Source organism: Centrocercus urophasianus, unplaced genomic scaffold (assembly GCF_019232065.1).
Source record: "Centrocercus urophasianus isolate 14NV4802_14NV808 unplaced genomic scaffold, USGS_Curo_1.0 seq_15, whole genome shotgun sequence".
In the NCBI taxonomy this organism is placed as follows: Eukaryota; Metazoa; Chordata; class Aves; order Galliformes; family Phasianidae; genus Centrocercus; species Centrocercus urophasianus.
The window spans coordinates 14,064,597-14,082,267 of record NW_024884697.1 but is presented as its reverse complement, the minus strand read 5'-3'; the positions used below and the strand labels follow the sequence as shown (position 1 = coordinate 14,082,267).

Below are 17,671 nucleotides of genomic sequence, written 5' to 3'. Positions count from 1 at the left end.
CAAAGATGGTGAAGGGCCTGGAGCATCTCTCTTAAGAAGAAAGGCTGAGTGAACTGGGTCTGGTCAGCCTCGACAAAAGAAGACTGAGAGGGGACCTGATCCAGGTCTATAAATATCTAAGGTGTGGGGGGCAGAATGGCGAGGACAGACTCTTTTCAGTGGTGAGTGGAGACAGGACAAGGGGAAACGGCTGGAAACTGCAGCATAGGAAGTTCCGCACAAATGTGCGCAAGAACTTCTTTACAGTGAGGTGACGGAGCACTGGAACAGGCTGCCCAGGGAGGTGGTGGAGTCTCCTTCTCTGGAGATGTTCAAGACCTGCCTGGATGCCTACCTGTGCGACCTGCTGTAGGGAACCTGCTTTGGCAGGGGGTTGGACTCGATGATCTCTGGAGGTCCCTTCCAACCCCTACAATTCTGTGATTCTGTGATTCTATGATATAATGGCCAGGGTTGGAAGGGACCTCAAGAATCATGAATCTCCAACCCCCCAGCCACATGCAGGACCACCAACATTTAATACTAGACCAGGCTGCCCAGGGCCACATCTGATCTGGTCTCGAACACCTCCAGGGACAGAACATCCACAACCTCTCTGGGCAGCCTGTTCCAGTACCTCACCACTCTCTCACTAAAGAATTCCCCCCGACATCCAGCCTAAATCTCCCCTCCCTCAATTCAAAACCATTTCCTATTGTCCTGCAGTTATCAACACTTTCAAAGAGTTGATTCCCCTCCTGTTTGTATGCTCCCTTTAGGTATTGAAATGCTGCAATAACTCACCTCGCAGTCCTTTCTCCAGTCTGAACAAGCCCAGTTTCCTCAACCTGTCTTCATAGGGGAGCTGCTCCAGTCCCCTGATCATCTTCATGGCCCTCCTCTGGACTCTCTCCAACAGCTCCCTGTCTTTTTCGTACTGGGAGCTCCAGACCTGGACACAGTAATCCAGATGGGGCCTTATAAGAGCAGAGTAGAAGTGGACAATCACTTCCCTGTCCCTGCTGGCCACCCCTCTTTCAGTAAGCTTGAGTGAGTACCCATGGCTGTATTAACAAAACTGGGCCATGTGCACTTTGAAGGATAGCTTTCCACAAAGAAAATTATGATACTGGATGAAAAAAAAAAAAAAAAAAGAAAAATTGGGAGATATCGATACTTTATTATATGTCCAAAAGTGAAAAAGAAACAGAAAACTGAGATGAAACTATTGGGGAAAGAGGCAAACAGACAGCAAGTGGTGTAGATCTCAAGACTGAAGTGGGAAAAAAAAAAAAAAGATGAAAACTGAAAACTGAAAACATACAAGCATCCAGCTCCATTGGCAGAAAACAAATGTTGTAACTCACTATGTCCCCAGAATCACATCTGAAAGAGCTCTAAGTCAGTAGATGCTTATTATTTTTACCGATGTTTGAATTTCTTCCTTGAAGTCATTATAGTATTTCTATTAGTCTATATTTGGTGCATTGTTAATAACAAAAAATATGATGTCCTCAGTAATCCCACCTGCTACAGCAACACTTCTCACATAGCCATAAAGGCCAGACACACCTCTATGGAAGTGTTCATGACGTGCTCTCCTTGTGGTTGAAGCACATTCATCTAAAAGGAAATGGAGACTCGATTCAGTTTACATAAAACTGTTACAGACTCAATGAGCTCAAAATAGCTCTACTTACAAGCATCATTTATGGAAAAGTTTTAAGATCGATAAGACTGTCTGTAAACAAGCTCAGTCTTATGTTTCAAAGTATTTAATTGTGTAAACATTTACTTTACATTTTAAGTTTCCTGTAACAAACTTTCTAGAGTGTAGATGAGATTGCAATACATATTTGGGCATTATTAATAGTTCTAATAAAACTGAAAGAACCAAATATGAATTATATAAAAATATGAATGCCATAAGAAAGACAAAAGCCTTTACTCATATCAGAAGTACGAGTTCAGATTTGTCTTAACAATTACGTGTGACAATAAGCTTAAAGCAACACTTAAATAAGTGATAACTTTGTTTTACTTGTATAGCAATTCAAAGATGTTGCATGAAGATGTTCACATTTTATTTTGGGAAAGAAAGACTAAATTAAAAATTTTAATACTATTTATTCTTGTGTCTTAGAAATGCTTGCTGCACTATTGGATTTATCACATCAAGCCATCACAAACCCAACTAATCATGTAATGTATAGCTTTGTGGAGAACTTCTGCATTGGCACAGTATCTCATTAATTAGGGCTCCAAGTGATTAGGGAGATACGGAATGTACATGGCTTAGTTATTAACCATAAGTATCCAAATGTTTTTGTGTTGATATACTGTTTATTGACTGCCTACTGAATATGATTGTGTTATAAAAATAATCAGGTTTTTAAAGAAGACACCTATTTTTTATTAAAAATATCTGAATGTTAGTGTACATTTAAGTGATGGTGGCTTGAAATTTCGTACCAGGCAAGTTAAACCTAATTACAAGTGTAGAAAGGAACGAAGTTTTGTGCAAAAAATAGCCTGTGATCTAATGGAACGCTGTAAGTTACAGCTCATCCTGCATGTTTCACCACCAGCACCCTCCATCTGTGCCTCACTTCTGTTGCTATGAATTTGGCAGCATTTAAGCAGCTAGGCACTGTTTATAAGAAAGGATCCCAGCAGCTATAAGAAGTCAGCCTTTGGGATTACTCATCACTTGCCTTGTGAGCTGCTTCAGGTAATTTTGTGAAGAACTGTGACAAAATTGTCTCTAGAAGACCAGTAATTGAGGAACGCTGGCGGACACCAATTAAGCACCTTCAGACTGGCGTTGGTCAAATTGGTGAGCTCGGAAGAAAGATTCTTTGAGTTGGTACAGAGTGAAGATTTTCCTCTCTTGCAAAAGGACGCAGGGATAAAAAAAGGACAACTTCTTCATCTCTGCAAGAAGAAATCTGATTCACTGCGAACTCAATCACCAAGATAACATGAATGTTTCCAGGAGGTAAGCTGCACACACCGCATTTCCCTCAGGCAAATAGAAATAGGAAAGCAAAATTTTGACAGGCACGATATTCCGCTTTCAGTCTTAACATGATGTTGCCAGATAATCATGAGCTATGTCTCTTGATGTGGGCTTACATAAGACAGAAGGCAGCCCTTGTCCCAATACCAATGATAAATGTGTATTTCTTATTCTAAAAATACTTTCTGTAAAATCTCAGCTGCTGAACTTGTCTTTACTGATGAATTACCTTCGCAGATCGCATTCCTAGACTTTCATTTTTAAAAGTCTGTTCTGACAGTTTTCTTCCAAGTGTGCGAAAGTGTAATTTGTGCTTAAAACCTCTTTCCATTTAAGCTATATATTCTGTAATTTTTTTCTTGGTGACCCCTACACTTTTGTGATAATAACAGCAGAAACATGTATGAACCAGAGCTTTAGTACATTTGATAGTTTTCAGACCCCTTCCTAAGAAATATGAAATTCATAAGCTGACAGATCTCCCTTCAGTATTTCAGTTCAGATGGATTTGTGGGCATTCAACATTTTTATCTCTTCAAAAAAGGAAGCAGCCTCTCTAGGGCTGAGCAGGCAATTTTTCAGATGAGATAACAGTAATCAGAGGTCACTTACTATATGGTAGCTCTTTAAAACCATTTGGAAAAGGTGACAAAGCTATGTAAGATGTTCACTCAGAGAAATCTGGAGATAGTGCTTACTCCTGACTGGTATCTTCAGTTAAAGAATACCTTTAGAAACACATTGTCCGAGTGGGAAAGTGTCACAGCACACGTTGTTCCTATGTCCACAGATTAAAGATTTAGAACCCATTATTATTATTTTTTAAAATATATTTAACCCTGTTACTCTCAGTATGTACATACATAGGTTGAGGGAGCTGGGCATGTTCAGACTGGAGAAAAGGTGGCTGCAGGGTGACCTCATTGCAGCCATCCAGTACCTAAAGGGAGCCTATAAACAGCAGGGGAGCCAACTCATTGAAAGGCAGATAAACAGCAGGACAAGGGGAAATGGTTTTAAGTTGAAGAAGGGAAGATTTAGGTTGGATGTCAGGGGGAAGTTCTTCACAATGAAAGTGGTGAGGTGCTGGAACAGGCTGCCCAGAGAGGTTGTGGATGCCCCATCCCCGGAGGTGTTCAAGGCCAGACTGGATGGGGCCCTGGGCAGCCTGGTTTAGCATTGAATGGGGAGGTTGGTGGCCCTGCATGTGGCAGGGGGGTTGGAGATTCATGATCTTTGAAGTCCCTTCCAACCTGGGCCATTCTGTGATTCTATGATAATACTGCAAAATGTAAAGGCATGTTTTTACTCATAAAACTGATCTGCATCAACAGCAGAGAATAAGAGCACTGTACATCCTCTCAGAAGCTTGTATACAGTCTCTGTCCTGTCAGTGTGAGAGAAATACCAAATGGCTGGTAAATGTTCTGTGTTTCCAATTATGGAAATTCCTTTATTAGCCTCATTGAGTTTGAAGACCTCTTTCCCAAATCTAGCCTATGATCTATGAGCTTCATTATAAACACCATAGAACTATTAGTAAGCAGAATCATTTTTATCTTAGCCTTGTTTTTTGTTATGACAGGATACATTCCCTCCGAGCTCACAGACAGAAAACCAATACCAACACACATGAGAACTGGCACAGTACCTCTGCATTCAAGCAACAGCGTGGGGATGAGCTCGCTACAGTCCTTACGCTGTACACAATAATTGTCATGGTCCTTCTAATGGCAATCTGGGGAGCCTGGGCAAGAAAGGATTCATATGTATAGCAGCAGCGTGTTTTCTCTGTTAAACATTAAAAATATGTATCTGTACTGATTATTTGTACCCAGGAGATACAAAAATGGTACTTGCATATTATAGCTTACTTGAAACTGCTTCAACAATGGTTACTTGGGATCTGAACCTTTGAAGACATTTAATAGACAAAGTACAGAATGTGACTGTGAGTAAGATAACATAAAACTGTTTGCACTGTAAATATGTTTGTATTACCATTTGCATGTATAATTTTAAGCACAATATGCTTGCAGGAAGAACGGTTCAACCAATCAGCATCAGTCAATTGTATGTGTATTTCAGCAGCTTTCCATTTTTTGTCTTACATTGTCCATTCTCTACCTCTGCTAATATTGCCATGGTAAAAGATACTGTATATATATAAAAAAGCAACTAATCTGTCACATCACAACATAGGAAAAAATAAATAAAAACAGCTACCCTGCAGGCTAAGAAGGACCTCTGAAGATGTCAAATACTCGTCTCAGTGGCTGAAAGTTTATGTTGACGATGGGTCTTGCATTTGTTTAACTTCTTGTAATACATTTGTAAACTCAGGAATAAACCCACCAAATAAATCGTACTTGTAAGCATCTTTTGTCACAGGGCCATCTGGCCCAGTTTTTTATTTTTGCAGCACCAAACAGACATATCCATGTCAGCTCTAAACAGGCCACTGGGGAATCAGTATTCCTGTACCAATGCATCTCTGACTGAGTTGCAGGACTTAGGTAAAACCCCTTTGGGTAAACCACCTCTTCATGGTTTATAATGAGAGCAAAGCTTTTGTCATGTTTCCTGAAAAACAGCTCACACAGAAATGATACCAAGAAACTAGATGCTCAGTGTAGCAAATACAGCCATAGGCTGTATGGGGCCCAGTTGCATTTACTGTATACAATCGTAAGCTGCATACTTGGCTTTCAGAACCATACGTTTCAGTAGTACAGACTGGACAAAAATTAGTCTTTGTTGCTGGTGCTGCTGTTTTCTTAACAGTTGCCTTCAGATATGGCCACAGAACAATCAGGAGAATCGTACAGATGCGGAGGCAGTCTATGCTCTGCTTCTCTCTTTCCTTGAAGAATGTATGTGCCCCTTTCATGTCACTGCTGGATTTGCCATATGACAGAAGATATATCTCCCCAGCCACATGGCTATACATCAGATCCTGCACACATGCACCATATTGCAGGAGAAAGCTGCTTGCTGACACCCAATTGAAGGACAACGGCCTCAACCATGAGAACATGAAGTCTGAAGCGTGTATCTACTTCTTATACTACAGACAGGCAAGCAGTTCAGGTAAGTCATAGTTGAGATCAGTCTGGGCTGAAAGCTTGAGGGCCATTTTAACTCAGTAATGAACAACCTGTTAACTTTACAATGTACTACAATCTCACTGCAAAATGCAGCTTTGTACATTCTGCTCATGGTTGCCCTACCTCCTCTTTTTTTTTTTTCTTTCGTGTGCGTGTGTTTGCTTAGCTTGTTTTATTTTCCCCAAAGAAATTAATACGTTGCAAAGCATTCAAGCAGGAAAGACAGTTATGTGGAATATTAGGTTTTAGCCACTGACTTTCAGAACAACTCATCATACACATGCATAATGTTGAAAAAGCTGCACAGGCAACAAACAAACAGAACCAAAAAGCACACACAAAACTCTAGAGCAGCTGGCTGCACATCACTGTTTAGAATTCTGTTGCTGACTTCGTAAATACTGCAGGTATTATTCTGTTCTGAAGCACTGGAGATCCAAATAGGGTATTGAAGATGCTTTAGTTTCCTCTCTCATCTGGATAGAGGAGATAAAGCGTAACTGTTTTGACAACACAGCAGCAAAACATCCAGTGTTTTGAAAACCTTCGATCTTTAATCTTGATTGAGAAAAATCTCTATTTTCTTGAAGAACACACATGGATTCCTGGGAGTTTGAGCTACCATCAGAAAAAAGTCCCTCACTTTTTCCTACAAAAAGAGCAGAGTTGGATGCAGTTAAGGAAACACTGGGGCACTGGGGGTGTTCTCCGTATCTCTAGACATACCTCTTCACTGCTCCTGATCTGGCTCTCCTGATTTATCATGCTAACGTGGCAAAAAGCTTCCCACTTCTTTTTTGGACTACTATTTTGCAGACTGAATTGACTTGGCTAGTCGAATGCATACTGGAACAAACAAAAGGAAAACTGCTGGAATGAATACCAGAGGGGAAATCACAGTCTAACAAGAGGCAGTTCTCAGACTGGCTTAGATGTACCATCAAATAACATCTTCAGCTATAAAATTCCCAGCAAGTTGACCCAGGAAAACACTTCTCATAGTAAATCACTTTCCTAATTTAACTTGGAACACATGACAATAGTAACAAATTAGTTACTCTTCTACAACAATTAAATAGACTCACAAGAATTAGGAGCTGAGAACTCCAGCTTGGAACATGTGTATCAACTGTTACACAGTGATCTCTTCATACATATTTCTTTATACACAACAAGTGGACCAATGATTTACAAATGTTCAAAATAGGCTGTGGTTTAAGCATACTTGTCTGTTGTTATTTTAAACTACCACAAACAATGTCAGCAGTTGAGACAGCAAATCTGATGATATATTCCATATACTGATTGCACTGTTAGAAAATGAAAACACTTTTATTTTATAGCCATCCTCTCAGGCAGGTGTTACACATTTTATTTCAAAAGACTCAAGGCCCTCCAAGCTCCATCTCTTACTACTTCCTCACATTTTCCTTTCAAGAGAATAACACATCCTGTAAAACCATCTTCAGATCAAGAATCAGCACAGACACCTCTCTTGAATCTTACGACAAACCTTCTCATTACCCTGGTACTCCCTCTGGTTCAGCAAAGCAATTCGTTCAATGCTGCTTTCAGAGTGCTATGTGAATTACATCTCAAATTTAAAGTGAGTAAACCCACTCTCCAGCTTTTTCTGTGAATTCTGCACCTGGAACCAAGCCCTAAAAAAATCTGCATCACTGTACATAATTCAGTGTTATGCAATAAAATAACCTCTCATTATACTTTACCTCCAATTCTAAAATAACGTGGCAGTACATTGGTACCTCAGCACTATATTGCATCTGATGACTTCAGGTGTTGTCAGGTGATAACACCACTCATGCTGATCTTATTCACTGTTCTGCACATCTCTGAAGCTGCATTTCTACACTGCACCCATCAGCAGGTGCCATGGTGTACCATCCCATTCCTTTCTCTAGATGGAGGTGCTACAGATAGTTCATGAAAACTCCTTTTTTCTCACCCATCCACAATACTTCATACCACAGAGAGAGAAAAATCTAGCAGTAGAATTATTCAACTGATATTGTCTACTGGAGTCCCAAATCAAAGGTAGGGTTAATAACAGAATTATTTACAATTTTTGTAATTCTGTTACTTGGTGATAATAAAATATTTGCTGAAAGAGGAAATACAGATTTCTAAGCCTTCTGTTTACGATCAGCTTAATGAGCTGGCAAAACTTCATTCTTCTTGTTTGGAAAATGGACTGAAATGGCTATAGCAAATTCTGCTTAGTGCCAAACTGCTCTCTGTGCTTAGAATACAGCTTAGAATAAAGCTACACCAAAGCTCCCCCATTTCTGGTTGAAGTTCAAATGTCACCAAACAACTCATTACCACACGACTTCTTTGAGATGCAGGATAAAATGCAGTGTTTTTATATCTTAAAAAGACCTCATTTTACTTCAAAAAAATATTTATTTCCACATTTTTCATTAAACATCTTTTGTTGAGATCCTGCAAACAATGCCATCTAACAAAGTGCCAATTTTTTCTTCCTGAGGAGTGATCTTGTATATCTGTGGGGAAAAAAAAAGAACAATAAACACAAAGGCTGTGTAAGGAATAAAGTGGATTGCACACATTCAAAAAACATGCACACAAAAGATTTCCCACTTTTTACATTAGAATCTTGTCTTGCAGGCTAGATAAATTTGGGGATGAGAAACTAAGCAAATTCTGAAACTGCAAGAAACAAGAGAAAGCAAAGAAACTGAATGAGAGCAGTACTCTTAGATATGCCATGATCAGTCCAATTTTGCTGCGCTCTCCCACCATTACTTTCATTGAGGTGATCAAGAAGATGTAAACTACTTGAATTATATATGTGGCCTGGATATTCTTCAAGCATATTCCTCAAACACGTATTCTTCAAGATACCTTCCTAGCATATGGCAATCTGTTAAGAGCACACAAGCCCTAACAGAACTCCTAGCAGCTAGTCAACACATTTTTATTTAGCCACCCATGTTGCAACTATTTGGGTATTTAAGATTATGAAATTCCTTAGGACTGAGAATTTGTTTTCAATTATATGCATATTTATCTGAGAAAACAGGAAGCAAAAGTGACTGTATGGTAGGCACCAATCTGCAATTCATTTTTTATGGTCCAACTTCCTGATTATCTTAAAGAATTTGATGACTTAAAATTTGTCAGTGTGTGATGCCTGAAACTTTTTTTCCAGAGTAACAAAAATTTAAAAAAATCAAGTTTCATTTGAAAAAGCCCCAAAGTTTACAATCATGCTAAAGAAATAAAAACCCTATGTGAAAATTGAGATATGCTACCAGACAATTACATACATTATTCCTTTTATTAAACCCAGCCATCTCTTTTGGTTGCATACCTTTTTAACTTTGGCAATGTCTGTTAGCTGGGGAAGCTCATCTAGAGAAACCTGTTGGCCTTCTACTTGAGATGCTATATCTTCCAGATTTACCATTTTTTCTCTGTCTACAACCAGAACAATAAGTACTGCTGTGTCACTGTCTGAAATGCCAAACTTTTTAAATGCATCTGAAATCTAGGAAAAGATTAAAAACATCAAAATGTTACACTTATTACATCAAAATAATCATGTTCTTTGCTATGTCTTTTCAGTTACTGGATCAAATAAACCAAAATAATAAATTAATGCATTTTATCTTAATGGAACTCTGAAAATCAACAAGAGATATCAGCATATTTGTGTTATTAAAAATAACAGTAACTTCTATTAGTTTGCTAGGTTAAGCAGATAACTACACTTGTCTGGCTGCAAGGCTATTAGCAAGTTTCTCTGGCAAAAATGACATTTGAAGAGCGTATCTTACATTGTTGTTTGGTGAAAGGTTGAAGATAATTTCTGCATTGAGAGTTCTGGTCTTCATTTTACCTATCTTGTGTAGATGAACCGCTTTGTTGGCTGCCACAAGAACTTGAAAAGGATCTACGATCTGTAAAATACAACCAAAGTTAAACAGAAATTCAGCATAGTATTTTGGACTCTGGTCAAAATAATGACCAACTAATTTTGATAGCCTAAGTCCATAATCATAAAAGCGAGCAGTACAACTTAGCAGTTCTTGTTCTTCCAAAGTCAATGGATTATTTGCTGAGTGGGACAATCATTAGAATCATAAAGGTTGGAAAAGATTGCTAAAATCATCTAATCCAGCTATTCTTGCATCCTTACCATGCCCACTAACACACATTCCTCAGTGCCACATCTCCACGGCTACAAAACACCTCCAGGGCATTGACTCCACCACCTCCCTCCTTACCACTCTTCCTAATATCCAACCTGAACCTGCCCTGGTGCAACTCGAGGCCATTCCCTCTTGCCCTATCACAGTTACATGGGAGCAGAGGCCGACTCCCACCTCCTCACAGCCTCCTTTCAGGCAGCTGTAGAGAGCAATAAGGCCTCCCCTGCGTCTCCTCTTCTCCAGACTGACCCATCCCAGTTCCCTCAGCTGCTCCCCATCACTCCTGTGCTCCACACCCCTCACAGCTCCGCTGCCCTTCTCTGGACACGCTGCAGGGCCTCCATGTCTTTCTTGTAGTGAGAATCCCACAACTGAACACAGCACCAAGGTGAGAGAATCACATTTACAACAGAGATTACACTCTGAAGTCAGGTTACTCACACTACTAAACATGTCAGCAAATTACCAGATTCAAATCTTTTTCTTTCCCCTCCCCCACAACCGCCTCTCTGCTAACAAAAAGGCCTTCGTTCAGAAAGCAGTCATAAGTTTACAGAAGCAGAAAAGAAACTTTTAGCAGATCACGCACCGATCACTTCGGAGGTGCCCGTTCCCAAGCCAGCCAACGGCGCGGCTCCCCGCGCAGCCCCGCGGCCTTCAGGGCCGTACCGCAGCGCAGCAGGACAGCAAAGCGCCCGCTCACCATGGCAGGGTTTATCAGCGCTCCTTCGATGGATCCCTCCACGGCCTTCCTCCGCAGGACAGCGGCGTTCCGCACGCGGTTGAAAAGGAGCAGCGTGACGCAGCGCTCGGGGAACAGCTCCAGCGGGTGCGTGAGGTGCATCCCGCAGCGCCGGCGGGACGGCCGGGCACACGGAGCAGCACTACTGCGATCTCACATAAAACAGCGCCGTAACAACACAACCCTCCGCTCGAGGAGGCGTCCAGCGGCGGCTGAGCTGCGCGGCCCCGCAGCCGGCTCCTCCCCCCCTCCCGTCGCCCCTCCTACCGGCCCCTGCGCCGCCCGCTCACGGCCCTCCCGGACGTGCGGCGGCATGGAGGGGGTAGAGGTGTACGGCTTCTCGGCCGCCATGAGCGGCGCCTTCCTGCTCTCGTCGCTGCTCTTCGCCGCCGTCAACCGCCGCCTGCGGGAGCCCTACATGGACGAGGTTTTCCACGTCCCGCAGGCGCAGGCCTACTGCCAAGGCCGCTTCCTGCAGGTGGGCCCGGCCCTCGGGGCTGCTTTCTTAGGGGCGCCTCCGGGCGGCAGCTGTCGCTGTCGGCTCGCGGCGCTCGGGATGGGTGATTGCTGTAGGAGGGAGAGGGGAGCTAAAGTCACGCGGAAGGGCGGTCCCCGCCGTGCCGTGCCTGGTTGCTGGTGCCTGAAATTCGTTAGACATCCACGTTAACGAGAGCGGTGATCCTCCCCCTCTGCACTGTTCCGGTGAGGCCACTGTTGGAATATTGTGTCTGGGCTCCCCAGTGCAAGAAAGACAGGGAACTGCTGGAGGGAATCCAGCGGAGGGTCACAAAGATGACTGGGGGCCTGGAGCACCTCCCTTATGAGGAAAGGATGAAAGACCTGGGGCTTTTCAGCCGGGAGAAGAGAGGGCTGAGAGGGGATCTCGTCAGTGTTAATAAGTACCTACAGGACGGGAGTCAGGTCAGGAACAGGCTCTTTGGTGGCAAGCAACAGTAGAGCAAGGGGAAACGGGCACAAACTGGAACAGAGAAAGTTCTGTACTGACACAAGGAAGAAATTCTTTACTGTCAGAGTGAAAGAGCACTGGAACAGGCTTTCCAGAGAGGTTGTGGAGTCTCCTTCTCAGGAGATAGGCAAGACCTGTCTGGATGCCTATATGTGTGACCTGCCATAGGGAACCTGCTTCAGTAGGAGGTTGGACTCAATGATCTCTAGAGATCTCTTCCAGCCCCTACAATTCCGTGATTAACAAATCAGAGCAGAGGTTGGAATTACATACCCAAACCCTGCTGCACATCTGTGGGGCGGTTTTTGTGTGACAGCAACCCTCTGATGCCTGTCTCCCATTCTGCAGTGGGATCCCATGATCACCACCCCTCCGGGTCTGTATCTGCTGTCGGTTGGTGTGGTGAAGCCAGCAGCCTGGCTCTTTGGCTGGACGGGCAGCGTGGTGTGTTCCACCGGCATGCTCAGGTTCATCAACCTCCTCATCAGTGCTGGCAACTTCTACCTGCTGTACCTGCTTCTGCTGAAGATCCATCAGAAAAATAAGGTACAAAGTAGGATTGTTTTATGTACCAGTACAAACAATTCCTTGACTGCATGTGTTTACTTATTTGAGCTACTCTCTGTTTCATATAATTGCAGGTCAGTTTCACCAAGGAGGCACATGCCTTTTATGTAAAAAAAAAGGAAAAACATATTTTCTGTCTGAGTTTGATCCTCCAAAAATGTACTCTTATGTATATCGATAAGTGGACCCAATGAAACATGGCCTCAGGTTAGGGGAGTTGGTCCTGCCCCTCTACGCTGATGGGAACTCACCAGGAGTACTATGTCCAGATGTAAAGTCCTCAGTACAGGAGAGATGTGCACCCATTGGTGCACTTCTGGTGGAGGGCCACAAAAATGATAAAAATGATCCAAAGGATGGAACGCCTCCACTATGAGAACAGGCGGAGAGCTGGGGCTGCTCAGACTGGAGAAGACAAGGCTGATAGCGGCCTTCCCGTATCTGAAGGGGGGCTGTAAGAAGGAAGGGGACAGATTCTTCAGCAGGGTCTGTTGCGATGGGACAAGGGGAAATAGTTCCAGAGCTATGGTTTGATTTTTGTGTGATCTTGTGTGGAGCTATGAGTTGGTGATCCTTGTGGGTCCCTTCCAGCTTGGAACACTTTATTCTTCTATGAACAGCAAGTTGGAAGAGGTCTTGGGAGGTCTGTAGTCCAACCTCCAGCTCAAAGCAGACAAGCCCTGAGATCAGACCAGGTTGCTCAGTGACAACACAGCCTCAGTGGGCAACCTGTTCCACTGCTTGACTGGCCTCATGATAGAAGACTAGTGATTTTTTTATTTTTTTTCCCACATCCAGTCTGAACCTTTTGTTTCAGTTTATACCCATTGTCTCTTGTCCTCCAACCAAGTGTTGTTTGAAGAGCCCAACTCCCTTTATCTGATAACTTCCTCATGGGTAGACTGCTGTTCAATTCTCCCCAAACCATCTATTTTCTGGGCTGAGCAAGGCCATCTCCCTCAGCCTCTCTTCTAAGGGCAGGTGCTTCTGCATTTTGCTGTCTTGGTGGCCCTTTGCCTTTGCTCCAGTTCAGTAATGCCTTTGTCCCCTTATGGAACACAAAACTGGATGTGGTATACTAAACACAGCATGACATACATGGAATAGAGATGGATAATTGCTTTCCTTGACTGCTGCTACCTTTTGCCAGTGCAGCTCAAGAGGCTGTTGCTGTTCTTTTGTGCCAGGGCACAACTGTGCTTCATTTTCACTTTGCTGCCTCCTGAGAACCCTGGCTCCTTTTCCAAAGTGGATCCTCAACTTCTCCATGTCAAGTCTGTATCATTGCACAGATTGCTTCCCAGATACAGGCATTTACATTTGCTTTTGTTGAATTTCATAAGATTTCTGTAACTTTATTCTCTAGCCTGTGTAGGTCAATCTGAATGGCAGCCCTGTCCTTGAGTATATTGTCTGAGTCACTGCAGGTCAGTGTTATTGCACTGTGTACTCTGTTGTTTCAGGTCACTGAGAAAGATGTTAAACAGGACAGGTCCCAGTAGAGATGCCTCCAGTATTCTTACCTTTGGATAAAATTTGATACAGCCCATTTTTACCTATTTAGCTGTCCACCCATACAGACTATAGCAGTTCAATTGGGATACAGGACAAATACAGTTGTATTTTTAAAGTGTTGAATCATCTACCATTGCAGTAGGTAAATTTTTTTCAGTGGTTAATGGCCTAGTCAAAGTCTTTCAACTTAGTGAAAGTTCTTTAGTTTCACTTTTTATCCATAAGAACATGTTTGCTGTTGCCCAATCCCTTTACTGTAAAGGACGTATTTTCTTACAGGAGACTCACGTGCTTTTAAGCACATGGTAAGACACCAAATTAGGTCAAATTGAATAAATTGTTTCCTTTTTTGGAATAATTAATTTTATGTTTGGAGATCGAAATATAATTATAAGAAAACAAAAGATTTCTTGATAATAGTACTAGCATGAAAAATTGTGTTTCTGTTGTTGCTGCTTCTTTGAGCTCAGTGTTTTGTGTATTCTCTTTTCTTTATGGTGGCGACTGTTTCATCCAACACTACATCCTTCAGAAACATCATGCAGCATTTTTTTAATGTGAATTGCATCATACTGTGGAGTGAGTGAGATAATTGGCAGAAGTTTTAAACAGTATGATCTCCTATCTTCTTTAAAGTTTTTTTTTTTTTTTTAAACTTATGAATTATAAGGAAAATAAACAATAAAAGCTGCACCCAAGATTAGAAACTTGAGCTGGCCATTTTGTGAGCTGGCTTCAAAAGACAAAACAGCACGGTGTGTTTTGCTGTCTTACAAACAGAATGTGATAATGAGATTGCAGTGGCGTAAAGGACTGAATTTTTTTTCTTTTTCCCATTAATGTATTTTTTTCTCCTAGATGTGTGAGCAGTTACAATCCCACCATGATTTTGATGTCACAAGTATGTGAACCCCCGATGTAGAAAAGGAGTTGGTGTATTTTCTTTGCCATGTATTTATCTCACCAGCAATAAAGTTTGATGTTTTTGTTTGTCTTTTAACATTTTATTGTCCAGCATTCCATATTAACAGAGCAGGAGCTTAACAGAAATGTAGCATGTGTGGTCATACAACAACGGAATCAAAGGGTGTAGGAGATGCTATGTTGTCATAATGGAATTCTCACAAATATATGTGTTTTTTTAGTTGGAATTACTAATCCTATTTCTCTGCTTCTTTTCTAGGCTGTGTCAGGTTTCCAGAGAATCTTGTCTTCGTTAACTCTTGCAACATTTCCCACCCTTTATTTTTTTACATTCCTTTATTATACAGACACAGGATCAGTATTTTTTACTCTCTTTGCGTATTTAATGTGCCTTTATGGTAACCATAAAGCTTCAGCTCTGCTTGGATTTTGTGCTTTCATGTTTCGTCAGACAAATATCGTGTGGACAGTTTTTTGTGCTGGAAATGTTGTTGCAGAAAAGCTAAATGAAGCCTGGAAGACAGAGTTACTGAAAAAGAAGGATGAAAGGATCTCTTCCATGAGAACATCATTTTCTGATCTGACCTTAATCACGCGATTTCTTATTGAATATCTCATATCTCCTAAAAACTTGATTACACTTATTGCTTTAACATGGCCATATATTGTGTTAGTAACTGCGTTCTTTGTTTTTGTCTTCGTCAATGGTGGAATAGTTGTTGGTGACAGAAGTAGCCATGAAGCCTGCTTGCACTTTCCCCAGCTGTTCTATTTTTTGTCCTTTACTCTCTTTTTTTCCTTCCCTCATTTACTGACCCCTGCTAAAATCAGGAAATTCCTGCAGTCATTGCGAAGGCACCGTGTGCAGTACATGCTAATCGCTGCCATCTCTTTGTTCTTGATTTGGAAGTTTACCTATGTTCATAAGTATTTGCTAGCAGATAATAGACATTACACATTCTATGTCTGGAGAAAAATCTTCCAAAGACATGAGCTTGTAAAATATGTGTTAGTTCCAGCCTATATATTTGCTGGCTGGAGTTTTGTTGATACAATAAAATCAAAATCGATATTCTGGATCTTAATGTATTTTGTATGTTTATTATCAGTCACAGTTCCCCAAAAGCTGTTAGAGTTCCGTTACTTTATTTTGCCATTCTTAATATACAGGCTCAATATTCCATTCCCACCCGTCTATAGACAACTTGTTGAGTTGGCTTTTTACACTGTTGTGAATGCAGTAACATTTTATCTTTTCCTAAACAAAACATTCCAGTGGCCAAATAGTGTAGAAATCCAGAGGTTTATGTGGTGACTTTTTTTAACCTTCGTACCCTTATGGAAATCCAATTCTGTTTCAGAACTGTGGGCTCTGGAACAAAGTACCGTTTTGTATTATATGTGGACTTTTTTTTTTTTTCTTCCCAGAGGACTGGAGAAGGAATGAAGTTGCATATGTTCTTGGAATTGAATGGGATGTGTTATAATGTGCAGATACTGAATTTCTGAACTCCTAGAATTAACAAATTTGGTAGGAGATGAAATTTGGGAACACTTAACAGTAATTAATGTGAAACATGGGAGATGTTTACAGTCATTCTGTAGGTTTATCTTTAAAACAGCATGCTTAAGTGTTACGCTGGGATGCACACTTGTTTGAAACAGGCTGCTTCCATCTATGCCTGCTAGAAGTCAAGGTATGAAGCACTGCTCAATGATAACGTTTTCAAAAACACCTACATCCTACAACCTACTGAATTTTCTGGATTTTTTTCTTTGGTCAATAAATGCTTACATGAGTTTTGCAAACAGAATGTTGGCTCTTTCATCATTAGGACGTTTTGGAAATTCTATTTCAAACTGATAGTTAAAAAACACAGTGGAGGCTGCCTGCATGTACATTCTTTAGGGGAATAAATGTTACTGTACAACAAAAGATAAATTGCAGTTGATATTGTAACCTATTAGAAGGGGATTAATTTACGTGTGTCAGACTGAAACGTGTTGTTGCACAATGGAATGCAGTACAATGAATGCCCCTTTAAATAATAGGGCTTTTATGTCCCAAAGTTCTGTGTTCAGTTTATATCCAAGTAGGATGTGAGTGCGCTTCCAGTTCCAAATTGAACTCGGTGTTTCTAAGATCTTTGACTTGTAATCTTACACAATTACTAATGGCACTACTGAATTGTTCTTTTAAGTGCTTTGCATAAATATGCAAATTTAATGGAATTAAGGGGAACGTGTATTTTTTACATGGGCAAAATAGAATGGTTGTCATTTGTTGTTGTTGGTTGTGGGATTTTTTGTTTTGTTTTGTTCTGTTTTTTTAAAGCATTCAGTGCATTATTTTCAGAATAAAAGAAGGCTGTAATGATTCCTGTCATAAAATGACTTTAATGAGGCTAAAAAAATTCAAGTTAACAGTTAAGCAGTTTTTATAAACATAATATGTTGTGGTGGGGGGTTGAAAGTTTTGCATACTGTGTAGCATCTCTAAGGCCTCTAAAGTGCTGTAGTCCCATCTGAACAAATTTACTGTTGTCACCCCTCCAGTCACTTTAAAAGTCAGTGCTGTGGAGTTACTTACTCGTAGTGGTTCTGTTACTTTTTTTCTTTACTGTATGCAAATCAATAGTCTGGCTCTGAGACCTT

The 17,671-nt window shown here is 41.2% G+C and overlaps 2 protein-coding genes across 3 annotated transcripts; one reads left to right on the top strand and one right to left on the bottom strand.

Annotated features, from left to right (window-relative positions):
- Positions 1 to 7,418: 7,418 nt before the first annotated feature.
- TPRKB (TP53RK binding protein) lies at positions 7,419 to 11,266 on the bottom strand. Its single transcript, XM_042816320.1, has 4 exons — positions 11,005 to 11,266; positions 9,927 to 10,049; positions 9,461 to 9,637; positions 7,419 to 8,630 (listed from the first exon to the last, which is right to left on the bottom strand). Exons 1-4 carry the CDS (start codon positions 11,143 to 11,145, stop codon positions 8,547 to 8,549), a joined length of 525 nt encoding a protein of 174 aa, XP_042672254.1. The 5' UTR covers positions 11,146 to 11,266; the 3' UTR covers positions 7,419 to 8,546.
- Positions 11,267 to 11,347: 81 nt separating this feature from the next.
- On the top strand, positions 11,348 to 17,248 carry LOC122159045 (putative Dol-P-Glc:Glc(2)Man(9)GlcNAc(2)-PP-Dol alpha-1,2-glucosyltransferase). 2 transcript variants are annotated; one of them, XM_042816202.1, is made up of 3 exons: positions 11,348 to 11,521; positions 12,359 to 12,556; positions 15,276 to 17,248. In XM_042816202.1, exons 1-3 carry the CDS (start codon positions 11,357 to 11,359, stop codon positions 16,329 to 16,331), a joined length of 1,419 nt encoding a protein of 472 aa, XP_042672136.1. In that variant the 5' UTR covers positions 11,348 to 11,356; the 3' UTR covers positions 16,332 to 17,248. The 2 variants fall into 2 exon arrangements, with proteins under 2 accessions (XP_042672136.1, XP_042672137.1); XM_042816203.1 differs by having other exon boundaries at positions 14,951 to 15,369.
- Positions 17,249 to 17,671: the final 423 nt, after the last annotated feature.